General features: G+C 47.1%; 1 protein-coding gene across 1 annotated transcript in view; it reads right to left on the bottom strand.

Moving 5' to 3' along the window:
• Positions 1-18425, bottom strand: part of ENT1 (equilibrative nucleotide transporter 1) — a 49206-nt gene extending 30781 nt beyond the window's left edge. Inside the window, exon 1 of the mRNA XM_086816663.1 lies at positions 17803-18425. Within this exon, the coding sequence (XP_086672789.1) occupies positions 17803-18283 (481 nt within the window). The 5' untranslated portion in view covers positions 18284-18425. The remainder of the gene's footprint in view (positions 1-17802) is intronic.
• Between the last annotated feature and the right edge of the window lie 2085 nt (positions 18426-20510).

Genomic DNA, 20510 nt, shown 5'->3' with positions numbered 1-20510 from the left:
TTCACACTGTCGACTGGTTCACACAGCGGACAGCTCATGCTTTACTCCTTGTCAATAAAAAAGCTCTTCTCAAGCAACTAATTGACCCTTTACAAGACCAAAACCCCCAACATGGGTTCCAACGATGCGTATATAACATGCTGAAATCTGAAAAAACAGCAGTGTGTATAGAAAAAACAGCAGTCTACTCGAACTCATACCTTTTCTTTGACCGCTTTTTTCTCTACCTACCGACTTGCTCGTTCACGAGGCTTGCTCTAATACCACTATCAAATCCCCATAGGATCTCCCCATAGAACGCTCCTGATACAAGACTTGAGAAACCTGCAAACAAACGAAACAAACATGCAAGGGGTGCAAGCCTGACTCACCTCCCGGCCCTGACTGCCGTGGGCAAGCCCACAAGTCTTGGCTGTCCCCACCAAGCCACGAGCTGAGCTAACTAGATGGACGTACCGACCAGTCTCTACCTCGTGACGTCCCATACCGCCACGAAGCTACCCTTGCGGGTCTCGAGACTGCTGCCGGCCTCGGCTGCATGAAGCAGGTGCACGTCTGCACTAGATCCAGGCTCCTGACCATAGAGCTCTCACAAAGACACACGAGACTCTATATGACTAATGACTAACCTTGGCCACCCTTTTATAGGCTCTTGGCCTGTCATCAGGCGTCCACACTTGGGTGCCCGCTCGCCCATACTTGGGTGCCCGCCCGTTAGTCTATCCCTAACTCAGCTCGTCAATCAGCCTGCCTAGCTCCAAGCTTCCCCAACCTAGAAGCTATTAGCACATTCATCCCCAGATTCTGCTCTTTTATGGTGCCCATTTGGTCCCCTTTTGCATGGCCCTTGCTTGTGGGCTGGCCACCCCTTTTTTACTATTTTTCTGGGATTTTTCCCAGCCTTTCTGGCATTTACCAGTCGGCCATGTCCATCAGCTCTAGTCGGCCTGTTTATCAACTCCAGTCGGCCAGCATTCCCTCACTATAAATAGTGGGTGCTGGCCTCTCTTGTTTCATTCAGTCTTGTACATATTTTGCTCCCTCACTTATGAGACTATCTGTGTCTCTTGCTTGGGACTGTTTTGCTTCAGTATATTCAGCATAGTTTGCTCCATCTCTCTCTCTCTCTCTTGCACTCTCTGTTCAGCACATTCTAGTGCCACTCTGCTTCCGCTCTGTGCACTCTTTCATGGTATCATCGCTCCCGGTTTAGCAACCACTTTGCTGCCCAAGATTCAGCCCTGTTTTCAGCACCTTCTCCTCTGCGTTTTTCTTCCAGATCCATAGCCTTTGTTGCTGCGTTTTCTGGACAGCACCCTGCTGGTCACTTTTCCTTCAGATTGGCTTCATCAACTCAGCCATCAGGTACTTGTTAACCAGCGTTTTCTTTCCCACTTGGAGATGGACAATAGGCGGCCTGTTTTCTACAGGACAGCAGCCTTTCTTTGCTGCGTTTTCCTCTCCAGTGGCCCTTTCCCTTTGCAGAGGGGACTTGTGGTGTTGCAGGCTTTGGTGGCACTCTTGGTACCTGTGGAGGACACTTCTTCTTCAGAGTTTGTGCATTTTTTGAGATTGAGCCCGCTGCACCGACTTCTCTTCATATGTTTGCGGAGTCTGCCAAGTTGGATGGTTCCAACTACACCCTATGGAAGGTGAAGGTGAAATCGGCCTTGCGTGTGCTGGATCTCTGGGATTGGCTTGTTACACCGGCCAATGCCACCCCTCCCACCCTTGCTTCCGGTGGTGTGACTCAGGCACAGATTGATATTTGGCAGTCGAATGATCGACGCATTTTCTCCTTTCTGATGTTGAACTATCAAGATGCTGTTCTCTCTCATGTGCGTACAGCAGATGCTGCACATGAAGTTTGGAAGGCTTTTGCAGATCTCTATGAGATTAAGTCTCCGGGTCGGATTTTGGCGTTGGAAAAGCAACTTACGAACTTATCAGTTTCTGCCTTTCCATCTTTATCTGCTTTCATCTCAAAGATGAAAGATCTCCGGGACGAGCTTGCTGTTTGTGGCAAGGACATCTCCACAGAGGATATGGCTATTCGGCTGTTCTCCAAACTTCCAGAGAGGTTTGATGCATACTTTCAGTCTCTGATTTCTTATCCTCCTCCTGTTCCAGTTACTTGGGAGGAAGTTCTCCCCTCCGTTATGCAGATTGAGTCTCGCTTTGAGGAGCGGACTGGCACCTCCGATGGCCCTGATGGAGCTTTGGCAGCACGAGATAAAGGGAAGACTCAACAAAAGAAAGGAAAAGGGGGTTCTGACAAGAACTCCAAGGATTCCAACAAGGATAAAGACAACAAATCTTCAAAGAATAAGGACATTGAATGTCATTATTGTGGCAAGAAGGGTCATAAGTCACCCCAATGTCACAAGAAGAAGCGTGATGAAGCAGCAAAGAACTCTTCCTCAATGGTGGTGTCTCAACCCAAGAAGGATGATGGCATTCTTCTCTTAGCAGGTACTCGGCGTATACTTGCTCTTGTGACTTCTCAGTCACGGTCTTGGATTGTTGATGGCAGTGCTGCTGCTCATATGACACCCCATCGAGATTGGTTCGAGGACTTCACTGCCAGATCATGCGAGATCACTCTGGGTGATTCTTCTTCTGTGCCAGTGCATGGTCATGGCACTATCCCCATCTTCCGTTCTGACGAGGACAAGAGGTACTTCTTTGACGTTCTGTATATTCCAAATTTGGCTTTTAACCTTTTGTCAGTGAGTGCTCTTACAGCTCAGGGTGCAGAGGTGATCTTTTCTCATTATGAGATTACCATTCGTGATAAGGCAACTGGTAGCATCTTGGCTCAGGGAGTCCAAGATAGTGGTCTCTACAAGTTGACCGCTCTGCTTTCTTCTGGTGCTTCTTCTGTTCTTTGGCATGCTCGGTTTGGCCATTTGAGCTATTAGCTTCTGCAGCGAGCCTCAAAGGATGGGTTGGTTGAGGGATTACCGACCATCAAGGCTCCGTCTTCTGCTTGTTCCTCTTGTTTACAGGGGAAGCAACACCGAGCCGCCTTTCGGAAGGAGGCGACACACAGATCTTCGACATCACTTGCTCTCATTCATGCAAACTTATGTGGTCCTATGAGTACTGCGTCTTTGAGTAAGGCGTTGTACATGCTCGTGATGGTGGATGATTTTACCAAATATACTTGATTTTTCTTTCTGAAGACCAAGGATGAGACTTTTCATCACTTCTGTGATTAGAAAGCTGAGGTGGAAAAAGAGACCGGTCACTCGGTCAAGGCTCTCAGGACCAATGGAGGAGGTGAGTTCACATCCCAAGAGTTTCAGCAATACTGCAAGACACATGGCATTCGGAGACACCTTACTACATCATATACTCCATCACAGAATGGAGTTGCCGAGAGGAAGAATAGGACCATTATGGAGATGGCCCGTGCTATGCTTGAGCATTCTTCATTACCTCAACGTTTCTGGGCTGAGGCGCCTTCCACTGCTGTCTACATTCAAAATAGGTCTCCTACTGCTGCTCTTCTCGACAAAACTCCATATGAGGCTTTCCATGGTGAGAAGCCCTCCGTTGTTCATTTTCAGATATTTGGGTGTACGGCATATGCATGAATTTGTTTCCCTGTAACTCGAGAAGAACGCCGAAGAGAACCAGGGAGGAGCAGAAGGGAGCTCACGCACCCAGAATCACGAACTGTCTGATAATACCAACCAGGTACAGATCTGCTCGAACTCACCGGAGGAGGAGCAGGGTCATCATCATCTGACTGAGTATCCTCAGTTGGAGGTGTAACAGAAACAGCGGAAGCAGGAGGAGGAGGAGGAGGTGGAGATGGAGGTGAAGGAAGCAGAAGCTCACCACCCCCCTCTGAAGATGTAGGAGTCTCGTCGAACACCACATCACGGCTCACAACAACTTTACTGGCCCGAGGATCATAAAGACGATATGCCTTGGACACAGTGCTGTATCCGAGAATAGTCATGCGCTGAGACTTCGAGTCCAACTTGGAGCGGTGCTCCTTAGGCACATGAAAGGGCAACATGTTAATTATGCTCTTATGTATACAATTATTAATGGTCCTTCTCATCCACTTCTGTAGACGAGGCTCTTTCACATAAGCCTTGGCGTCATGCTATGCAGGCAGAGCTGGATGCTATCGAACGGAATGGCGCTTGGATTTTGGTGCCTCGGCCTCTGCAGCGTAAGCTGATTGGTGTGCGTTGGATTTTCAAATCAAAGTTCCGAGCTGATGGTAGCTTGGACAAGCACAAGGCGAGGTTGGTTGCCAAGGGTTATGCTCAGCGCCCTGGTGTCGACTTTGATGAGACCTTCGCTCCGACGGCCTGGATGACTACCATTCGCACCGTTCTTGCACTTGCAGGACATCATAGATGGCCCGTTTTCCATATGGACGTCAAGTCAGCTTTCCTGAATGGAGAGCTTACACAGGAGGTTTATATTGATCAGCCGCCAGGATTTGTTGTTTCGGGCAAACAGGATCATGTGTACCGGCTGAAGAAGGCTTTATATGGTCTAAAGCAGGCTCCGCGGGCTTGGTACCAGCGGATTGATGAGTTCTTTCAAAAGCTCGGCCTGCACCGTTCTCATTCAGATTCGAACCTTTATATCCTCCTTGAGAGGGGATTGATTGTTATCATTGTGGTCTATGTTGATGACCTTATCTTTACAGGTTCTTATTCTGTGCGGATCCGTTCTGTTATGGATGCTTTAGAGACAGAGTTTGAGATGACGGATCTTGGCCTCTTGCATTATTTTCTTGGCTTTGAGATTTGGCAAACCTTGTAGGGCATTTTCTTCTCTCAGCAGAAGTACACTCGGGAGATTCTCGACAGATTTCAGATGACTGGGTGCAAACCAGTATCTTCTCCTATGGATATTGGTGAAGAGAAGCTTTCTTCACTTGATGCTTCTCCAGGGACTGATCAGGGACAGTATTGGGTTCTCGTCGGTTGTTCGGTATGGTTGACCTACTCCCGATTGGACATATTGAGTTCCTTCTCATCCAAACCCCGTCAGCAGCATTGGCGGTGTGCTCTCAGAGTTCTTCGTACTTACGTGGCACTCTGGATTTTGGCATCTTTTATGGCCAAGAATGCACTCTTATTGGATGATCTGACTCAGACTGGGTTGGAGATCCAGATACACGGCGTTCGACCACTGGTTGTGTTTTTTCACTTGGGTCTGGAGCCATTTCTTGGAGCAGTAAAAAGCAACCTACTGTGGCGCTTTCCTCTACCAAGGCGGAGTACCGTGCAGTTTGTTATGCTGCATGTGAGGCGATATGGTTGCGGAGATTATTGGAGGAGCTCGGCTGTCCTCCTACTGGATCGACTCTTCTTTGGTGTGACAATCAGAGTTGCATCGCCATCGCCAAGAACCCTGTGTTTCATGCTCGTACGAAACACACTGAGATGATTCAGTATCACTATGTTCGTGAACGGGTTCTTGCTGGAGATTTGCGTTTGGAGTATTGTCCTTCCGCAGAGAATGCTACAGATTTGTTCACCAAACCGGTTTCTCAGGCTTCCTTGGCTCCTCATCTTCGGATTCTCGGAGTTTGTTCAGCATCTGGTGCTGAGAGGGGGTGTTAGCACATTCATCCCCACATTCTGCTCTTTTATGGTGCCCATTTGGTCCCCTTTTGCATGGCCTTTGCTTGTGGGCTGGCCACCCCTTTTTTACTATTTTTCTGAGATTTTTCCCAGCCTTTCTGGCATTTACCAGTCGGCCATGTCCATCAGCTCCAGTCAGCTTGCTTATCAACTCCAGTCGGCCAGCATTCCCTCACTATAAATAGTGGGTGCTGGCCTCTCTTGTTTCATTCAGTCTTGTACATATTTTGCTCCCTCACTTATGAGACTATCTGTGTCTCTTGCTTGGGACTGTTTTGCTTCAGTATATTCAGCATAGTTTGCTCCATATCTCTCTCTCTCTTGCACTCTCTGTTCAACACATTCTAGAGCCACTCTGCTTCCGCTCTGTGCACTCTTTCAGAAGCTAGTCTTGTGTGCGTGTACAACACGGTAGATAAACACTGTGCACATGACATAATGCCCTCTAGAAATGACTGGTAAACTTGGCATCTCGGTCTGACACTATGGTCCTAGGAATCCCGCCAATCGGGTACCAATGCTGAATGAACAACTGGGCAACATCCTCGACGGTCACATTGGCCCTGCAAGGAATAAGCATAACAAATTTACTAAATCTATCAACAATAGTTAAGCACTGCGTATTACGCTTACTCGGACTAGGAGGCAGATTCGAGACAAAGTCCATTGAAATATCTTGGAAAAGACCCTCAAGAATTGGCAAGGGCTGTAATAACCCTATCTTCTTTGCACGAGGAGGCAGATTCGTGACAAAGTCCATTGAAATATCTTGGAAAAGACTCTCAAGAATTGGCAAGGGCTGTAATAACCCTATCTTCTTTGCACGAGGAGCTTTCACCTTTTGACAAATATCACTGCGTTGTACATATGTAAACACATCTCGCCTCATCTTTGGCCAATAATATTGCCGTTCCAATTTCTCCAGAGTTGAATTCATGCCCCTATGACCACCAGTAATGGCGTCATGGACATCATGGAGAAGAGCTACCCTGAACGACTTCGTGACACACAATCGACCTTTGTAGAAAAGCCAACCATCGCGTATCAAAAAGTGGCATAGTCCTGTGGCATCCAAATGTCTGTTCCCACTGTGTACCGAATTTCTCAGAATCCGCGTACGTGTGCTTCATGTCATCTAGTCCTGTACCAACAAGATCGAGTCTAGTGGTCTGAATCGAAGTCACTTGTCCCTTCCTGCTCAAAGCATCGGCCACTGGATTAGCCTTTCCTGGAAGGTACTCAATCATACCACCGAATTGCTGGAATATCTGGCTCCAGCAATGTTGCCAGTCACTCCACTGTGCACTTGGCATTGTCTGAATCCAGCGTAATGCCTGATGGTCAGTGCGAACCTCAAAGTCACGGCCATACAAAAAATGTTTCCAATGTTTCAAGGCCTATATAACTGCTAGGAGTTCACGATCGTAGACTGAGTAATTTTTCTCTGCGGATAGTAACTTACGAGACATGTAAGCTACTGGATGACCATTATGTTGTAACACACCGCCAATTGCAATATTACTAGCATCGGTGATCACCTGAAATGGCTCGTCCCACGAGGCAAGTGCTAAACAAGGCGCTTCTCATAAAGCCACCTTGAGGTTCTTGAATGCCTCCAACGCTTGTGGAGTCATTCGAATCCGTTGCCTTCTTGTCTTCACTCCCTTTAGCATATCGGTGAGATCTGCCGAGAGGTCAGAAAACTTGTCTATGTGTGGGTGGAGTATGCCTGGCATATACCCACAAAGGATCTGATGTCATACTCTGTCTGAGGTATTTCCCAATTGACAATCTCGGCTACTTTAGCCGGAAAGTTCATTTTCTCGGGAAAATGATTCGAGGGGGCCGCCGGTGTCAATCTGGCGTCCAAAGCTACTAGGTAACGCTCGTGTTCCACGCATCGCATGGCTTCATCTTCACGTTGTCGCATTTCCAATGCACGCATCTGCAACTCAAGCAAAGAGCTCGGTTGCAATCGTGACCCTGTGAGAGGGTCCCTATGTTGAGGATCTAGAATCTAGGATACGGAAGGAGAGGGAGGAGGAGATAGAAAACGCAACGCTAGAGAACGGGTACGCTCTTCCAGAGCCAAGATCTGCGCCTTCTGCTCTTCCAACTTGGTTGTCTGGTCTGCGATTACTCGCATAATCTGCCGGAACATATCTATAACACTCAAGCCTAGTGCCCTAACTGGGCTGCCCGGTGCACTCTGGTCCCATGGTTCTTGGTCTCTCATCGTCAAAGCTCGCCATAGCAGGAAAACGCACTTCCTTCCCAGAGCGCAATCTGACCATCCACTATGTGTGTGGGAGATGTCTGGAGGCTTCCAAAGGCTAAAAACCAACCGTCCTTCGAGGGACAGGAGTCACTCCGAAAGGGGTAGTCCACCGGCGTCTGAAAACCAACCACACGAGCGAGAAAAAATTCTGGTTTCTTTGCTGAATCTTTGCACTTGAAGTAGGCTCTGATACCACTGTAACATGCAGAAGCTTCGAGGGAGGGAGATCGATAACTTCAATGCTCAGAAATCAGCACACTTTTCGCGACGGAATTAACGCACAAAACTGAATGAAGATGTGCAAAAAATAGAGAGAGAGGGAGAGAGCAGAGGACACAGTATTGGGACCCAAATAGCCTCTGTAGGGCCCCCACCACGAATGGTGTATTTGCTTTATTAAAATGATGTAAATCTGAAAAGAAAATACAAAAATCTTGACCTTTCTTGGCTGAGAAATCTCTGCCCTTGACCTGCAGTCCTTCACCCCTTTGCGTTAGCAAGCCCTTGGCTGTCCTGGCCCTTTGATTGCTTGGGCACTTGGTGAATTATGAGATCACTCAATGGGATTGTGGGCTCACTATTTATACTACTCCATAAACAGCAGTCGGCAAGCATTAATCCAGGCGGCCAGCATATTTTCTACCCACGACTGTAAAATCAGTATTAAATGCTGAATAAATCACATAAAATCTGCGCATCATTTCCCTTGATGGCTGGACACTAGGCGCCTAAAAACAAAGGGGCTGGGCACTGTTTTGCAAGCAGTTTGGGGGCTGGGCTGCCTGTATGGGCTGCCCCATACTTGCCCTGCAAAACAACCATATAAAGGCTGCATATCCTGTATGCTTCCCCTAGCCTGCCCCTAGGGCTGTCCTACAGCCCCTCCATGGCTGGTGGGTTCAGCCAAGGCCTTCCTGGCCCTCATGGGGGTGGTTTCACACTATCCCCATGCCCACACAAAGACTTGGGGTAGCCCTATGGGCTGGCCCCTTTTCCTAAATACAAACCCTAACTACCTACACAATGATCTGGCATCCAGTACCATACCAGATACACAGAATCACTGTCATCATTCCAGAGGGAGACTCACAGCACGGACTGGCACTGTTTCATGTGCAGGACAATGCACACCTGACCTTGGACTCCTGTGCAGGACAATGCACACCTGACCTCGGACGACGGGGATGGATCCCTCGCTGACTCATCCCGAACTGGGCGCACATGGGACCAGTTTACCATCCCAGGTCCTGCACCTTCTGTACAGATATGTCGACGTGGCATCCAAGTGCGGGATGCACGTGACACCAAACACCACCAGCCACTACAGAAAATGCTCGAAGAAGCAAAAACACAGCCAAGTAGGCTTGCACCTTGAAGCCATGCAGTTAATGCAAGGGCAGGAGCCCCGCTAGAGGCATAACGCTAATGAAGAAGAGGCTCTTGATGAAGAGAACGCAACCCACCCCCCCCCCCCCCCCCCCGCGGGGCGATTGCACCTAGACCCCGCGAGGAAAATGCAACGCAAGAGCACTAGGAGATGAAAAACGCTGACGAAAGAAGGGAGTGCAAGAGAAGAAAAACGCAGCCACTGTTGACAAAACACAGCAATGTCTTCTTCCTCCAAAACGTAGAAGAGGGAGTAAAACGCACATGTGGGCAACAAGAAACCTAGGCGACTGATACCATGATAAAGTTGCACAATGTGGAAGCAAAACATAGGAGAGAGAGAGAGAGAGAAACGGACAGAGAAAGAGAAAGAAAGAAAGAAAGTTATATTAACGTCTACGGAAGACCCCAAGGGCCTATGAGACCAAAAGTAATACAATGGTACCATGGATATACTCAGCCATGGAAAACCGAAAGAAAAAGTAAAATGAAAACATCTGACAGTACATGTGATCAACAGATGATCTTGTGTAGAGTGCGATATGCTGTGATCAGCTAATGACGATACCCGCCTCGGCCAAAACCGATCTGATGGTGGAGTGAATGTCAGGCCTTTGTGATGGGAGCGTGACATGTCAGCGGAAAACCTCACGAATCCGTCTCTGTGTGGAGGAGGGTCCTGATGCTCTGGGTCGGGGACATCTGGCTCACAGAATGGATCGAGCTCTCACTACGAACTCCTCTGGGGCATGGAGCTAGAGCGTGGGTACGGGTGGTGGGCTCTGATGTCGTAGTAGAGGAACCGTTGTGGGCAATGGATTTCGATGTGAATGTATGTACCACAAAGAAATCTATGATGGCTCTTTGTGAGGTGTCCTGCCAGAGCCAGGGCTGTCTCTCAACATGCTGCCTCAACACATCATCCCTGGGTCGTCTGAGCTCCATCAAGTACATGCCCAAGCACCTCTTATCCTCAAATTGTATCACCCGTGTGAGTGGTCCGAATCCCTCTCGGAAGAGGCAATGGAATCTCCCCCGTATCTCATGGTAAGCCGGGCAACTGAGCATATAATGGGCCTCATCCTCTACTGCTCCTATGATACATATTGTGCATGTCCTCTCCTCATGTGGGATATCGTCAGCTCTGCCAGTCTCTACTCTGAGGCAGTGGGAGGATACCCTGAGCTGGCCGATCGTGATACGCATGGCATGTGACATGTGTATCTGTATGTATCCCGGGATCTCAAAGAATCCATCCTCGGGGAGTCTCAAGAAGTGATCTCTGTAGAACTCACACTTCTTACCAATCTCTGACGGAGACACCCATGTCTGGTGTATGTGTAGCCCGAGTAGATCTAACCAGATAATCCAGTTGATCTCCTCATGTGAGAGATCAAGGTATGGGGAATCTAGGCTATACTGAAACGGGGGGAGACGGTCCATCTGTATGCCATGTGCATGAAACCACTCGACTAGCTCAGAGTACCATGCCATGTGCATGAAACCACTCGACTAGCTCAGAGTACCATGCATGTGTTGGTAATGGTGGTGCCCGTGTTACTAAGGAGGAGGGCAGTCCAGCTCGTCTCAATCGCTCCCTCTCCCTCTCGCCGTATAATTGCATAGAGGACTCTAGTGCTAGTCGTGGGAGGCGATCTCTGTCAAGCGTGTATACATGCTGAATATAAGTGACAATCTGAAAAAGGGCATCTGTAACCAGTGGGGCCACCCCAATCTCTGCATGTAGAATATCATGTGGTACAGATGGCTTACTCTTGATCATGCGTGACAACATCATCACTTGTAGCCTCTCTATGCTCCTCTAGTGATCCTTCCCTAGGCCTGGCCCCCAAAGGGCTACACCATACATAGCCGTTGGTCGTACTACTAGAGTATCAAAGAGCCAGCACTTAGTGGGGGGTTCTCGGCAATGTGCCTAGAAACAGTGAGTGAATGTCAGGCCTTTGTGATGGGAGCGTGACATGTCAACGGAGAACCTCACGAATCTGTCTCTGTGTGGTGGAGGGTCCTGATGCTCTGGGTCGGGGATGTCTGGCTCGCAGAATGGATCGAGAGCTCTCACTAAGAACTCCTCTGGGGCGTGGAGCTGAAGCGTGCATACAGGTGGTGGGCTCTGATGTCGTAGTAGAGGAACTGTTGTGGGCAGTGGATTCCAATGTGGATGTATGTACCACAAAGAAATATGTGATGGCTCTCTATGAGGTGTCCTGTCAAAGCTGGGACCATCTCTCAGCATGCTACCTCAACACTACATCCTTGTGTCATCTAAGCTCCATCAAGTACATGCCCAAGCACCTTTGATACTCTTAAATTGTATCACCCGTGTGAGTGGTCCGAATCCCTCTCGGAAGAGGCAGTGGAATCTCCCCCGTATCTCATAGTAAGTCGGGCAACTGAGCATATAATGGGCCTCATCCTCTACTGCTCCTCTGATGCATACTGTGCATATCCTCTCCTCATGTGGGATATCCTTAGCTCTGCAGTCTGCACCATACATAGCCACTGGTCGTACTAGAGTATCAAAGAGCCAGCACTTAGTGTGGGGTTCTTGGAAATGTGCCTAAAAACAGTCTCTCCATACGGGCTAGGGAGGCGTTCCCCCTCGCAAGTCAGTCAGTGGCAGCTGTGGTCATGCAAAACAAAGGGCCTGTGAAAGTGACTCCTAGATACACATACTTCTGCACAATCTCCATTGGGGCATCTCTGTATATGAAAGAAAATCGTGAGGCGACTGCATAAGATGTGTTGAAGACCATAACCTTGGTTTTGCCCAAATTGACCGTAAGGTCTCTCTCCCTGCAAAATCTGTCCAAAGCATTTAAGTGTTTCTGTAAACCCTCAGTTGAATCTGAGATCAAGACAATGTCGTCAACAGATAGCAATATGGGCACTACTGTCTGAGCCAATGGTGAACCTCTACCTCCGAAACCATCCACAAAAACTGCGATCTCATCAATGTATAGGCCAAAGAGCGTAGGCGAGAGTGGGCAGCCCTGCTTAACCCCAATAGTGCTACATATATCTGCCGAGGTCCCACCGGGTGCACGTACTCGGCCGAGTACTGCCTCATATAGCGCCATCACACCCCATATCATCTCATGTGAGAAGTGGAGCTCCTGCAAGCATCCTATGAGACGAGATCAAGGGATGGAGTTAAAGGCTTTGCGGAAATCCACAAAGCAGCAATACACATGTCTCTTTGAGGACCTCGCCTCCTCTATGATAGCCCATAAAGTAAGATATGGTCCAGCATGGAGAAGTTTCTCTTGAAGCCTGCCTGGCCTGATGCTCTGTTTCCCATCCTCTCTGCCATAAAGCTCATCATGTCCTCTAGTACTACCCCATAGATTTTGGCCATTGTGTGACCAATCATGATAGTCCTATAGTTACCTGGGTCCATGGGATCTCCTACTTTGTGGATGGGGACAATAGTGTTGGTACTGCAAGAGGGTGGGAAGCCTTCACAGAGTGCTCTATAAAAAGACTGGCAAGAATGGGAGCCAATACGTGGTGCCCGTGGGCAAAATGTTCCGCGTGTAGATCTTCATGATGTTTTGCTCTCCCATTATGCAGCTTTTTAAGAGCCCTAGTGACATTGGGGGAATCAAAGAGAAGATGACGTAGAACTAGGGATGTCTGACATTTGTGGTATAGGCTAGTTTGACACATCATACAACTGTCGTGCATAGGCTTCCCAAGGGCTAGGATCTATGATAGGTGTAGATGCTCTTTTTTCTTCCAGAATGCGCCAAGCTTCTGAGTTGTCCTCGCTCAAAAAGAGCTAGTATAACTCTTGTTCTCGTCTGGCGAGAAATTCCCGTTTCTTTCGGTGAGTGAATGTACGGATGATGCATTGCATCTTATGTGCTAAAATCAGCCCATGTTCCCTCTCGCGTAAGAGGCGAAGCTTGGTGGTTTTGCACTCTTCATCATACCATCCATTCTGGGGTTGGGATCCCCCTGGCAAACTTGCTGTTGAGCATGTGGTGTACGGGAAGCTCGCATGGGCAGAGTCATGGATGATGGAGGAAAGTTGGGATGTGATGGTGGAGATAGGGAGGGATACGTCGAGAGCTGAAATGAGGCGGGAGAGGTGAACCTCATAGATGTGGTCAAGATCATGATGGAAATGAATCCACGTGAAGGTGGTGACAGTGGGTGTGGGTGTGGGTGTGGGTGTGGGCAGTAAGATGGGGCATGAGATCATGAAAGAAAGTAATGCATGGTCAGGGGAGGGATGGTGAAGTCTGAGATGTGTAGTATAAGAGCGGGAGATCCCATGAGGTAATCCACCGTACTAGTGCCTCCCCCATGCAGAAAAGATGTAAGGTTGTCGGCCTGCGGCCATCTGGACAACCCATTATATATAACCAGCTCATGCATAGCCCCCATCTCCAAGAAGTGTCTACCATATGATGTTGCATTCCCCATATCCTGGTTGGCCCTCTGGAGGCCCATCTCAGCCAAGTCAATTCCTGACAACATAATGGCATCTCCCTGGAAGTCATATGTCAGCACTTGTTCCCCTTTTGTCCGTGCATTAAAGTCTCCTAATAGGAGGACCTCTCCTTGCTGGGAGAACTCTGCAGTGTCGGCAAATAACGGCGCAAAGGGAGTCTCCCCTTTCTCTATCAACCTACATGCATATTCTGATTTCTCTGGTGGAAAGTAGCATACTGCAATATGAATCACTCTCAAACCAGGCCTAGCTAATCACATCCACATAAAACGAGCCTCCTCATCGTGTCTAACCATTGCGAGCATGCCTCTCAAATGAGGGCGAAACAAGCATGCCACTCCTCCCGAGCCACGCACCCCCCTAGTGGTGCGTGTTTGTCCTCTAAAAGCTAATTCCCATGTATAACCCTCCACTTTGGGTAGCCCTCTCTCAGGACTTTGATGCGTTTCTGTGTAGAAGATCATATCCCTATCTGTGTAAGTCTCTGTGAAGCTCCTGTGTCTGAGAGAGAGAGAGAGAGAGAGAGAGAGAGAGAGAGAGAGAAATGATGAAATGAAATGAAATGATATATTAACGTCTTCAAAAGGCCAAAATGACCTATGAGACCAAAAAGGTTACAACAATTGGTGGATCTGATACAATGTCTGTGTAAGAAAAGCTAAAAACAACTAACTGAAACTGAAATAACTGTGAGGAGAGAGAGAGAGAGAGAGATCAAACAATGAACATCTTTATTATAGCATGAGGCTTTACAATGGCAATACCAACCAATTTATGGGTGTCAAACAATGTGCCTATGAATGGATTCAATGAATAACACGTTAGTGGAAGAGAGGCCTTTATAAAGGAGCAATGTAGCTGGCCGACTTACCATGTGGCTGGCCAACAGTAGCCAACGACCTAGCAAACATGGAAAAATACATCGGCGCTAATAATAAGACCAGATCCTACAACACATGAGATGCACAAATTCTAATAGAGGTGCCCACCTTCATTAAAGGGGAGCCTATGCCACGTGTCCTATGGACATTGGACCCCCTCCAATCTCTTCCACCAACCTCTCCCACGACAGCTCTCTCTCTCCTCCTTTCACGTTCTTGTAGTTGGCGCATCATTCCCAACCTCTCCATCTGCAAATTGACACTAAGACAAGTGTTCCCTTGCTACCGTATAGTTGCCAGCAGCTGCCGTACTCCTCTCTACACTACTGTTGTACTAGCAGATTACCTGTTGTAGCTCCCGACCGTACCTACTATACATGTTGTACCTGTTGTACCTATTGTGTACCGGTTGCACCTGACCGATACCTAGTGTACTTGCTCTGTATGTACTAAGTCAACGATCGTTACTTGTACTATCTACACCAACTATACCTACTGCATCTTCATCTACTCGTGTACCTGTTCGGACAACCGTGTACCTATTGAGTACAAGTTCCTTACCAAGCGCTTGTTCGTGTACTTGGTGCCGTATGAATACTTGTTTGTGTACTTAAAACCCTGAGGACTTGTACTACAGCCTCTGCGAGTTGAGTGAGCCAGGCTCTAGTATGAGAGCGCTTGTTCATGTGTAGTCTCGAAATGACAGTTACACGTTCACTCAGCTCCATGTGTATGAGGCTGGTAGTTAGGTCACTTTTACAAGTCCGCAATCGTTCCTCCCACACACTTTTGTTTGGGTAACTTGTCTTCATATTTGCATTGCATTGGATTGTCTGGCTCGCAAGCCCTTGGAACTTTGTGCAGATTATATACTCCAATAATATACTTCAGTATTGAGGGAGGGTCGACCTGTTCGCGGCCCCCATGGTGGTGTATTGTGCAGTGCCTATCTCTTTTGCAAATTATCTTGTGCAATGATGTATCATTCAGTTGTTTTATGCAAAGTGGCTTTTACATTTTAAGTATTGACCTGCGTATTGTTCACGAGATGGTGTCCAAGGACGTTCACACCTAGCTCCTAGCACATAGGCACAAGTGTTCTACAGAAACGGTTGTCTTCCATCATGAACACAAATTGGTACGTTGTTGCCATCTCATGCAGAGCCAGAAGCATTGATGTCTACAATGAAGGTCAAGAAATTAATTCAGAAAGGGCATCATTGCAACCCAGTGCATGTCAAATCTTTGGATCCACTGGACTTGGGAATTTTGCTAGAGAAACCAAGGAAGTTAATGGAAGAGCATTGTCATCTGTTTCTTAAAAACCTCTCATCTTCGAGCCCAACTTATTCTAGAAGCAGAGCCACCCCATATTGAATAAATAGACCTAAGCTTAGGGAGCTTAAGCAACAAATGAAGCTGCTATAAAAAGGAGTTTTTTTATTTGGGGCACACATGTTGTTGGTCAAGAAGAAGAGCAAGTTATCTACATGGAGCACAGGGTACAGTGAGGACTTGGAGAAGGACCCAAAAGATGTTGTCAGCTGAGTACAGAACCTATCGGCTGCATGGAGGAAAAACAGGCACTTCAGCGTTTTTATTATGAGGGTCCAGTCGGCTGGCCGACTGCTAGTTGGCCAGCACTTCAATATTTCAAAGGGGCTATATCATCATTGTAACCATTCATTCCTATAGGGAATGGGTCCAAGTTAGGACTAGATTTTGGTGTCTATCACCTTTTGTATGAAGGCAACCTAGGGCTGTAGATTTAGGTACCTTTTTGTACCATCAGAATATACTGAATTTCCAACATATCTCTCTCTCTCTACTCTCCCTTCTGTCTACGTTTTTGCATCAACATGTTCTCAGTGGTGTTTAGGGCTGAAAGAAGACTCTCAGAGCTTCCGCGTGTTACATTGGTATCAAAGCATCAGGCTCAGCAAAGCTAAACACTGATTCAATCCCATATGATGGTGTACAGGTCCAAGGTACAAGAAAGTACACGGATATAAAGCCCAAGGCAAGGAACACAGAATCGAGAAGAGCTCCTAGGAGGTTTGTTGGTGGTGTTCCACAAAGCCAGAGGGAATGGCAGTCTTGTGAGCTAGATAGGTTCTCGAGCAACGGTCCCAAGGGAGGATTATCCTCCAAGGGGTGATGTGAGAGTGCCAGACTCATTTCTCAGGAATGAAGACCAAGACAGTGTTCAGAGTCAGAGCAAGAATGGATTGGGGACTGGATGGAACATATGCATAGATCTTATTCACAGTCAGAGTGGTTTTGGAGACCGGGCCAGGTTTTCAGTGAAAAGGGTTGCCAGAGTTGGATGGATGACAGAGGGACTCCGGGAATAGAGTGGGATGATGACAGTCATCGAAGGAAAAAGTTGGGAACCCGTCATCAAGTTTAGCAGAGGGGGATGTCATGTGCAAGAAATGCCATGACCATTCTTAGAGGCTAATCCAAAAGGGACAGCCAAGAAAAACGTCATTAGAGCCAGGACATGGAGCACAGGGTACAATGAGGACTTGGAGAAGGACCCAGAAGATGCTGTCGGCGGCTGAGTACAAAACCTGTTGGCTGCATGGAGGAAAAACAGGCGCTTCAGTGTTTTTATTATGAGGGTTCAGTCGGCTAGCCGACTGCTAGTTGGCCAGCACTTCAATATTCCAAAGGGGCTATATAAGGCCTAGAGTGCTCATCGTTGTAACCATTCATTCCTTTAGGGAATGGGTCCAAGTTAGGACTAGATTTTGGTGTCTATCACCTTTTGTATGAAGGCAGCCTAGGGCTGCAAATTTAGGTACCTTTGTGTACCATCAGAATATACTGAATTTCCAGCATATCTCTCTCTCTCTCTCTCTACTCTCCCTTCTGTCTGCGTTTTTGCATCAGCATGTTCTCAGTGGTGTTTAGGGCTAAAAGAAGACTCTCAAAGCTTCCGCATGTTACATATGGCTCTCCTCATAATCTTATCTCATGAAGAAGAAAAAAATTGCTTGTAAAAATGTAATGGATTGTAAGTTATGAGTCCCAAGCAAATTAAAGTGGCTTAAAAATACATCTAATAAAAATCAGGCATTTCAAGGAGTTAAAAGAGTGAAAATACATCAAAATTTAATATTTTTTCCTTTAGAAGGATGTGAATACACTTACCAGAGGCGGCAGTTCCAGCCATGAGAGCTTGCATATAGCAAGGGGGAAGCTCCCCCGCAGATCCAACGATGCTACCTTGCACAAGCGCATCAGCAATGCCATTCATCGCCGCGGCAAAGATGGTGATGACATATGTAGCAGTGGTGCCCCTTGCATCCGTGATGAAGAGGGCACCCATGACAGGGACAACGACAAGCATGGCGATGAAGAGGACAAGGCCAGCATTCACGCGGCAGGCGGCGGGGACGCGACGGCCAAAGAAGGTCAAGAGGAAGATGCAGACGACGGCGGGGATCATGTAGACGATGGAGAAGACACGGTCGATTTGGCCTGAGGGGTAGATGAGCTCGAAGTAGTCGATGGCGGTGATGAAGGCATTCCAGGGCACCAGGTAGCCGGCGCCCAGCAAGAAGTAGATGAGATAGGCCAGGTTGAAGGTGTCCCTTGGCGGGGACGAGAGCCCCACTTCCTCTGCCGCCATCGCTGTTTCTTTGAAAGATCGCCTACTTCCTATACAAAGAAGCTGAACGCGTTGTGCGACCCTTAGACGGCGCAAGGAGCTGCGTCTGTCTAGCCCTATGGGCCTTCAGCGTCTTTCTCATGTGCTTTGCAATGATAACGACAATGATAACGTATGCATACTCAGACAATTTATTTGATATACATTAATTAAATGCCACTGACATGCCATTTACTTAATACAACCTTAGAAGATGAGTTTCTGCCACCTCTCTATCCTTCTTCTCTCTCTCCATTGAGTGTCCTTCTCTCTCCATTGAGTGAACCCTTTTAGGCTTCTTATAGAAAATTGTGGACCTCCAATTCCCCAAGTGGAAGAAGCTCCCCCCGCTCACAATTATGGCGAGCAAATACTTGGTGAAACCGATTGGCAGCCAATTGGTCCAATCGTCGCTGTGGTCCGCTTGGAATGCTATCAAGACTGACCTGATCCTGTCTGAGAAGCCTAGCAACACATGAGGGGTACACGGGAGAGACTCTATCTGGTGGCCAGCATTCCCCTCCCCCCAATTGATAATGCCCAAGCTGAAGCGGCTTTGAGAATGCACATGAAAGGAATATGCTGTTGGTGGGATATTTGGGACAGAGACATCAATGCTTGGATGTCCAGAGCTGATCTGATCAGAGATTATAATGTCTCATATGCAGAATTAGACCTTATTGGGAAAAGAATCAGATTATGGCACCAATCGGACACTTGGCTGCTTTCGATTAAAGATATGCCAGCGCACAAAGCTTTCCAATGGAAGAATCAAAAAGGACTTCTCCCTATTCCCCCCAAACAGAGGACGGATCCTATCCATTGCACACTAAACAAGAGATGGGGGATCCTTTTGGACAAAGTGCAATGGTATGTTTTGTTTGACAAGCTATGGAATAAGTATGTGGAACCAAAAAAAGCGTCCTAGCTTGGTTGGTCATGTTCAAAGCTATTTGGACCCAGCTTAAAGCCTTCAAACTTAACATAGGGGATGGGAAGTGCCACAGATGCAAGGAGGTGGAGGATGACCTGCACATTTTCATGCATTGGCCTATTGCAAAGAAATGTTTCGAGTCATTGGCCAAGTGCATTCAACTATGGAATGGCTACATCCTTGGCTGGAAAAACTTGTTACTTGGAGAAGGCATCGGGTGCACCTTGGAACTATGGGCTATCCTGAGAACCAAAATGTTATGGTGCTTATGGTTAAATAGACTTGATTCCATTTTTAATAGTATGCATACTAACAATTTCAGGCCGAAAGAGAAGTTGATTCATGTAGGTGAAAGATGCATACAAAGAAGGTTGAAAGACATGGACTCCAAGCTTCATCGGCTCTGCAAGAAAAAGCTAAAGGAAAGCAAGTGAATCAGATAATACAGCAAATTCAGGAATTGTGGAAAATGAGAGAGGCTGTCATCTCCAAGGATGTGTTGCTCATCAAAGCACTCTATGCCTTTTGAAAGTCACACTCACGAAAAGAGGGAAAAGCTGGTTTCACAGCTAGAGAAACTTCTCAATTAAGTCAAAGGCAAGCTCAGGGCCTGCGGAACTGTATGTCATGGCATAAACATTGGTCTCATTAGAGTTCTCAACATGTTGTAACCTATCTCTTTCTAACTTCTTCATATAAGTAGCCACTTTTTTAAAAATTGTGGACCTTAAATAGAAAGGATTAAATAGAAACAATATGGGGGATCATAATTTTATCACCTTAAATAGATAGGATTGCAAATAGAAAGCATATGGGTGAATGTATGCAAATAGAAACTATATGGGGGGGTCATCATTTTATTGCCATGAATAAAGAGGATATGGGGGTCATCATTTCATTGACTTTTTCAAGCATTAATCATTACATACTAAAATAAAACCTTAGAAAAACACTCTTATTCTTCAAAATCTCACATAATATATTTAATGGAAATGCAAAAAACATTTTGGTTCCATATTATCACAACTTTTTCATGTCATATTAATTAATGCCCACGCATACTGTATTAATTAATGCCGCGTAAGCATTAATTAATATTATGTTACACAATTAAGGTGTCCTCTTAGCAGCTACATGCTCCCTCCCTTCTCCTCCTCGCTTGATAATCAACCCCATCCCCTTACGCACTCAGTGTCTACCCCTCCTATGCACCTCTGCCCATTGGCCTCTGGCAACATCACCTGGCCCATCCATGAGTCTTTCCATTCAGCTCTT

The sequence above is a fragment of the Cibotium barometz genome, chromosome 22 (assembly GCF_041138505.1).
Source record: "Cibotium barometz isolate CiBa-2024 chromosome 22, ASM4113850v1, whole genome shotgun sequence".
Classification (NCBI taxonomy): domain Eukaryota; kingdom Viridiplantae; phylum Streptophyta; class Polypodiopsida; order Cyatheales; family Cibotiaceae; genus Cibotium; species Cibotium barometz.
Note: the sequence above shows the minus strand (reverse complement) of the source record. Positions and strands in the feature narration are given on the sequence as shown.